Here is a 6,483-nt window from a genome sequence, read left to right as displayed (position 1 = left end):
CCCCCCACTGTACCCCAACTCTCCCTGCCTCCCGCCCTCCCTCTCCCTCCTCTCTCCCCCTTCACCCCCACTCTCTCCCTTCGCCCCACCCTCTCCGCCACCACTCGCCCCCTCCCACCTTGCATCTCCCAACCTTTCCGCCTTTTCACTCCCCCTGTCTCCCGCTCCCCCTCCGTCTGCTGCTCCTGGCGTAGGGAAGGAGTTCTCCTGGGTGGACTGCTGGAAGGGCGGGACCAGAAGACAGACGAGCCAGACCCCAAAGCACCTGTGCAGGGCACGGGGGTTTCCCTCTTGGGTCCACGGAATGGTCCCTCTGAGGCAGCCTCTCGGTCACTGCCATGCAGGGATTACTTGAGGCTTCAGATAAGGGTGTCCCCCTGTTTGGGGGGGGGGGCCCAGCTCTGGGCGGGGGGCTTGTCCCCAGAGTGGTTGGTAGACATCCCGGCGGGGTTCTCTCCTCTTCCCACACACCAAACCTCCCCCCACCCCGGCTTCCCCGAGCATCCCAGGCAAGGAGACCTGAACGTGGGCAGGGGGAGAAGGCGCCCCTCCCTTCCTCTCCCTCTAAGCCCCAGGGCCTGGGGAGCCTGGCAGCATGTCGAGGAGGGCCTGGTAATCCTCCTCACTGAGGGGTGCTTCCAGGGTGGCCTCAACCCCCTCGTCCCCCGCAGGGGCCCCCGCAGGAGACCAGGGCGTGTCCCGGGTGGCCGTGGCAGCCAGGATTTCCTCTAGGAGGCTGGGTGACCCGGGGAAGGCTGGGTGGGCCCCCGCGACGACAGGAGAGGACCCCGGGAAAGGACCCGAGCCCGGGATGCCCGGGGCAGCCAGGAGCGCGCGTCTTGGAGGCTGGGTGAGCCTGGGAGGGCGAGGCGTGCCCGTTCACCGGCAGGGCCCGGGAAGGCCCCGGCGTGGCGCGGATGCCGGTGGCAGCCAAGATTTCCTCTAAGAGGCTGGGTGTGCCAGCGAGAGCTGCCTGTTGCGCTCCCGGCGAGGCGGGGGCGCCCGCGGCCGCCAAGAGCTCGTCGAGGAGGCTGGGTGCGCCTGGCAGGGCCGGGTCCACCCCGTGGTCGGCAGCGGCCCCCGGGGAAGGCCCCGGCGAGGCGGGGACGCCCGCGGGCCGCCAGAGCTCGTCGAGGAGGCTCGTCGAGCTTGGGAGGCTGCGGGGCTGGGGCTGTGGCTCTAGCGGAGGGGCCGCGCCTTCCCCGTAGGGTGACCCCGGCCAGCGCGGGATGTGTGCCTCCGGCTGTCCAGGCGGCAGGATGGCCCCTTGCCCAGGCTGCCCGGGGGCCGTGACGGCAGGGGAGCGCGCGGCCCAGGGAACTGCTACCTGGGCAGGAGGTGGTGGCTTCCCACTTGGCTGGAGAGCCACCGGGCTGGGCTGGACCATGAAGATCATCAACGGCTGGCCCACACAGACCCCAGAGGCAGTCCCGGGCACCCAGAAGGCGGGGGCCCCGAACGGAGCAGCTGCGGCCGCCGCCCCGCCGAGGGTGGCATGCTCTCCTGTGGCGGGGAGGGGCGAAGGGGAGGAGAGGTGCTCTGGACAGCGGGTGGGCCCTTCGGTCCTCTGGAGCAGGAGGAGTCGTGGCTGCTGCGCCGCCGGGCCCGCTCGGGCTCTGCTGGGGTGCCGAGCTCTTCGGTTTTGAAACCATACCTAGGGGAGCAAAAAGGCAGACAGGCACATCAGAAGTCGTGAACGTCCAGATCACCGTGCCGGCGCCTGCGCCGCGCCCATTCGACAGCCCGCCTGGCCGCCCGGCCTCTGGTCTGTCAGGCCCAGGGCGGCTCCTGCAGGGCTGTTTTCTGCAAACCAATCCCTTGGCCCTGGGAGACGAGGGGGGTGCCCGCACGGCCCCAAGCGGCCCCAAGCCCTCCACTCAGCCCGCCGGCTTTCGGCCCCCTCCCCCCCATGCCCAGCCCCAGCCCCAGCCCCAGCCCCAGCCCCAGCCCCAGCCCCGCCCCAGCCTACGGGTATCCAGCTCCAAATGCTCGGCAGGGCTCAACCCTCCTGACTCCTGGGCCCTTGCGCTGGCGGGAGCACTTACCTGGATTCGAGGTTCTGGGATTCCCGTCTGACGAGCCAGTTCTTCCCTGGCGGCAATCCCCGGGAAGCGATCCCTCGTGAAGGCTTGCACAAGGATGCTTGTTTGGGAAGGAGAGATGACGGTCCTCTTTCTCCGGGCCTCTCGGGCCGAGTCTCCTGCCAACGAGAGAACGCACCGAGAGGAGAGGACGTTACGGCCCGTGGAACGGTCTCAGCACAGATACCCTAGACGGTGGGCAGGGGAGGGGGAGGCCCACACACCTGAACCACCACAGGTGGCTCTGCAGCCAGGGCAGGGCCCTAAGGAATACAGCCACAGATGGATCGGGTGCCGGCACCCATCGTGGATGCGTGCGTGCGTGCGTGCGTGTCCCTGTGTGTCTCTTTCCTCCTCCGCCCTTGCCGCCCAGTGCCCTGAGGCATGCCCCTCGGCCAAGGTTGCCTGGGCAGCCGGAGCCTAAAGTTCCCGACGGGGGCTGGGGAGGGGGGTGCCAAGGAAGGGGGACCCAGTGCTGCCCGCCCACGCCGACTGGGGGCGTCGCGCCCCGATCTGGGACACTGACGGGGGCGGCAGCAACCGGATAGCCCTGTTTCCTCCTCTTCCCGCGCCGCACCCCACCTCACCCCACCTCACCCCACCCCAGCCCCCTTGGTTTTTCTGGTCCTCCCGTGGCCATCCACCGGCAGAGAGAATTCTCTGGCAAGGGGGGGGGGGGTTCGGGACCCCTCCTGGGGGACTTGCTTTTGGGAGAACGTTGGCTAAGTTACCTGGAGAGGAAGACTGAGGTCGAGGCGGGCGCGCGACGGTGGCGTGGGCGTGGACGTTGGCCCCGCTTCCCTTCTCGGTGCACATATTCAGACGGCGGCGATCGGCTCTGCTTTGACCGTCTTCTGCGTTGGTTTTGGAACCAGACCTAGGGGCAAACAGAGAGAATTCCTTCTGAGGAGAGAGGCCGCCAGGTGCTTTCAGCCGACTCGGATCGGCATGGAGAGCCTGAAAGGGAGAACGGGGGCAGAGACGGGGGCCTACCTGAACTCTGCTTTCGGCAATGCCAAGCTCCCGGGCCAGCCGTTCTCTGGTCGCTATCCCAGGGTAGGGGTTCCGTTGAAAGAGCGCTTGCAGGGCGTCCTTCTGGCTCAGCCTCAGAACGAGCCGCCTCCTTCGAGATCCTGTGGCGACGGGCCCTGTGCAAGAAGAGCAGGGAGGGCAGAGTCTCAGAGCACACGGGGGAGGACTGGACGGCGGAGCCCAAGCGTGCTCCCCCTGTGCCTGAGCAAAGCCGGGAGCCCGGGGACGGGTGTGCATTTGGAAGTCACTTGGCGACACCCCGACAGCCAGGCTGAGAGGCAAGGGTGGTGGGGACATCCCCCACCCCCACCCACCCCACGCCGGCACGCAAGGAACACCAGCAAGCAGAAAGGAAACCAGACCCGGCCCCAAACAAAGGCGGCAAGAAATCCCACCCGCCCCCGTGTTTCCACCCGTCTGGGGGGGATGCCGGGGAGACGTCTCAATGGGGCTGCTCCCAGATTTCCCTCCATGACGATGCCAGTGGGAGGGAGCCTGGCTTCCGGGGCTGACACGAGCAGAGGCCGTGTTTGCCATCACTAGGGGGAAGGGAACGGAAGGCAGAAGGCACTAGGCCCCTGTGCAGAGGAAGCCACTGAAGGCGGCAAAGCCACAGAGCTCCCGGGCTCCCGTTCCCACAGGAAGATGTGAGGATAAAGGGCCTCATCCCAGCACAGCACCCTCCACCCCGCCCCCGGCCCCCCCCCGGCCCCCGGCCCCCGGCAGCGCGCCCCCTGACACAACACCGTCTTCCCGGAAAAGAGAACGGAGAAGCCATGTGTGTGCCAAAGGAGCAAGACGAACGAACGATGCCCACCCCCCCCGCCCCCCCCCCCCGCCTTGGGCACACCTGACGCCTGGGAACCGCGGGCCCGTCCGATGGGTCCCCACCGTTCTCGGGCGGGGGAGAGGTCGACACGTTGGCCGAGAACCCTTGCCCGGGCCACCCGCAAATCCCCTGAGACGTGATCCGACCCCAGGGACCGAGGGCAAACGTACCGCTTGAGGTGCTGGAGGAGCCGGACGAAGCCATGGTGGGAGAGGCACTCGGGCGCGCTGCAGACTGCTGGCCCAGTGGGCGGGGCCCCAGCAGCTCAGGACTCTGGAGAGCGGGAGGCGGCTCCGCCCCCATTGACGTAAGCAGGGTTTAGGTGCGTAGATGGAGGGGGCCGCCCCTGGCCTCTTTCCAAGCAGAGACCGTGAAGGGAGTCCCGTGGAGCGAGTGGGCTTTTCCCGGGCACGGCCCGTGCCCCAGACCGCCCAGGTCCCCGTCGGGGTGGGCGGGCAGTTCGGGGGACTTCGGTTTGTGGCCGTCCCACGCAGCAGGGGGGTGGGATCAACCCGGGGTGGATCAATCAGGGGCCCTCAGCAGTGCCAAGGGAGCTAACTGCCCGGGAACGCCCCTAGGTCCCTTTGAAGTGGCCGCCCACGCCGCCCCCCTCCCCCGGCCTCCTTTCCCAGCCTGCCTTGCCTTCCAAACCGCCCTGGGGTTTCCCGCCTTTTCACATTCCGCAGGTCCCTGGGCCTCGATTGCCCCCGCCGGCTCCTCCGAGGCGTTCCGGGACACTGGACGCTCTCTCCAGCGCCCCCCACCTAGATCCCTCGCTGTTCCCGCCTCCGTTTCCCGCCTGCCCCTCCCCAACTCCTCCGTGCGCTGCTCTTGGCGTCCTTTCCCTACAGCAGTCCCAGAGCGCCACCCCCGAGGGCTTTGAGTTGCCTGGAGCCCAAGGCTCCGGCCAGAGACCTGAGGGGCCAGCGTCTGGACCGGCAGCTCACGCCATTTGGGGCTTTTCTCATGTGGAGCCTGAGGCCCGCACCGCCCCAGGCAACCCCGCCCCCCCCCCCCCCGCCCAGCGCAAGTGCCCTGGCGATACCCGCCCCAGGGGACAGTCTACCCCCTACTGTGGGGAAGGAGGTTCCACTAAGCCAAGGAAGCAACACGGGGGATGGACGAGGAGAGGCGCGTCTCCTTTCGCTGTGAACAGAGTGAGTCGAACCAGGGCAGCACGCCCCCAACCGTCTCGGGCAGTGTAGTCTTTCGGCCACCCGGGTTTCTAAACCCACCACGGGGGTTCACACGGGAACAGGCAGGGTGTCCGTATGGACTTCGAAACCACTGGGTCGATGCGTTCCGGGACGGGTTTGCAAGTAAAGAACGTCTGTCCGTCTGCGGGTGACGGAGGATGCTGGTGGCAGGGCGGGCCTCAGTCACCCCATACTGGGAGGAGGGGTCAGAGAGAGGCACGGAGGGGACTGGCCTTTGCTGGCGTACCGGGCACGTGTGTACACGTGGACATGGTCGAGAAAAACGGCTGTGCGGGTAGGTCCCTCCTGCTGGCTCAGAGGCTCTGACCTCCGGACACCCGCCCAGAGCAGGCACCTTGAAACCGAGGGCAACGTGTCCGTGACGCAGCGTTTTAGGGATACCTGCAGGGGTCTCCCGGGGGCTTGACGCTGAGTCCCAGGCGCGGGCTCCCGCACACCCCCTCCCTCCCCGACCCCCCCCACTGTACCCCAACTCTCCCTGCCTCCCGCCCTCCTCTCCCTCCCTCTCTCCCTTCACCCCCACTCTCTCCCTTCGCCCCCACCCTCTCCCGCCACCCACTCGCCCCCTCCCACCTTGCATCTCCCAAACCTTTCCGCTTTTCACTCCCCCTGTCTCCCGCTCCCCTCCGTCTGCTGCTCCTGGCGTAGGGAAGGAGTTCTCCTGGGTGGACTGCTGGAAGGGCGGGACCAGAAGACAGACGAGCCAGACCCCAAAGCACCTGTGCAGGGCACGGGGGTTTCCCTCTTGGTCCACGGAATGGTCCCTCTGAGGCAGCCTCTCGGTCACTGCCATGGCAGGGATTACTTGAGGCTTCAGATAAGGGTGTCCCCCTGTTTGGGGGTGGGGCCCAGCTCTGGGCGGGGGGCTTGTCCCAGAGTGGTTGGTAGACATCCCGGCGGGGTTCTCTCCCTCTTCCCACACACCAAACCTCCCCCCACCCCGGCTTCCCCGAGCATCCCAGGCAAGGAGACCTGAACGTGGGCAGGGGGAGAAGGCGCCCCCTCCCTTCCTCTCCCTCTAAGCCCAGGGCCTGGGGAGCCTGGCAGCATGTCGAGGAGGGCCTGGTAATCCTCCTCACTGAGGGGTGCTTCCAGGGTGGCCTCAACCCCCTCGTCCCCCGCAGGGGCCCCGCAGGAGACCAGGGCGTGTCCCGGGTGGCCGTGGCAGCCAGGATTTCCTCTAGGAGGCTGGGTGACCCGGGGAAGGCTGGGTGGGCCCCGCGACGACAGGAGAGGACCCCGGGAAAGGACCCGGCGAGCCCGGGATGCCCGGGGCAGCCAGGAGCGCGTCTTGGAGGCTGGGTGAGCCTGGGAGGCGAGGCGT

The 6,483-nt window shown here is 68.0% G+C and overlaps 1 protein-coding gene across 1 annotated transcript; it reads right to left on the bottom strand.

Moving 5' to 3' along the window:
• Window positions 1–649: 649 nt before the first annotated feature.
• On the bottom strand, window positions 650–4,147 carry LOC108635496 (double homeobox protein 4C-like). The gene is made up of 5 exons (XM_018045610.1): window positions 4,113–4,147; window positions 3,075–3,229; window positions 2,868–2,958; window positions 2,046–2,200; window positions 650–1,654 (listed from the first exon to the last, which is right to left on the bottom strand). Exons 1-5 carry the CDS (start codon window positions 4,144–4,146, stop codon window positions 650–652), a joined length of 1,440 nt encoding a protein of 479 aa, XP_017901099.1. The 5' UTR covers window position 4,147.
• Between the last annotated feature and the right edge of the window lie 2,336 nt (window positions 4,148–6,483).

This window comes from Capra hircus, unplaced genomic scaffold, assembly GCF_001704415.2.
Source record: "Capra hircus breed San Clemente unplaced genomic scaffold, ASM170441v1, whole genome shotgun sequence".
NCBI classification, from domain to species: domain Eukaryota; kingdom Metazoa; phylum Chordata; class Mammalia; order Artiodactyla; family Bovidae; genus Capra; species Capra hircus.
Note: the sequence above shows the minus strand (reverse complement) of the source record. Positions and strands in the feature narration are given on the sequence as shown.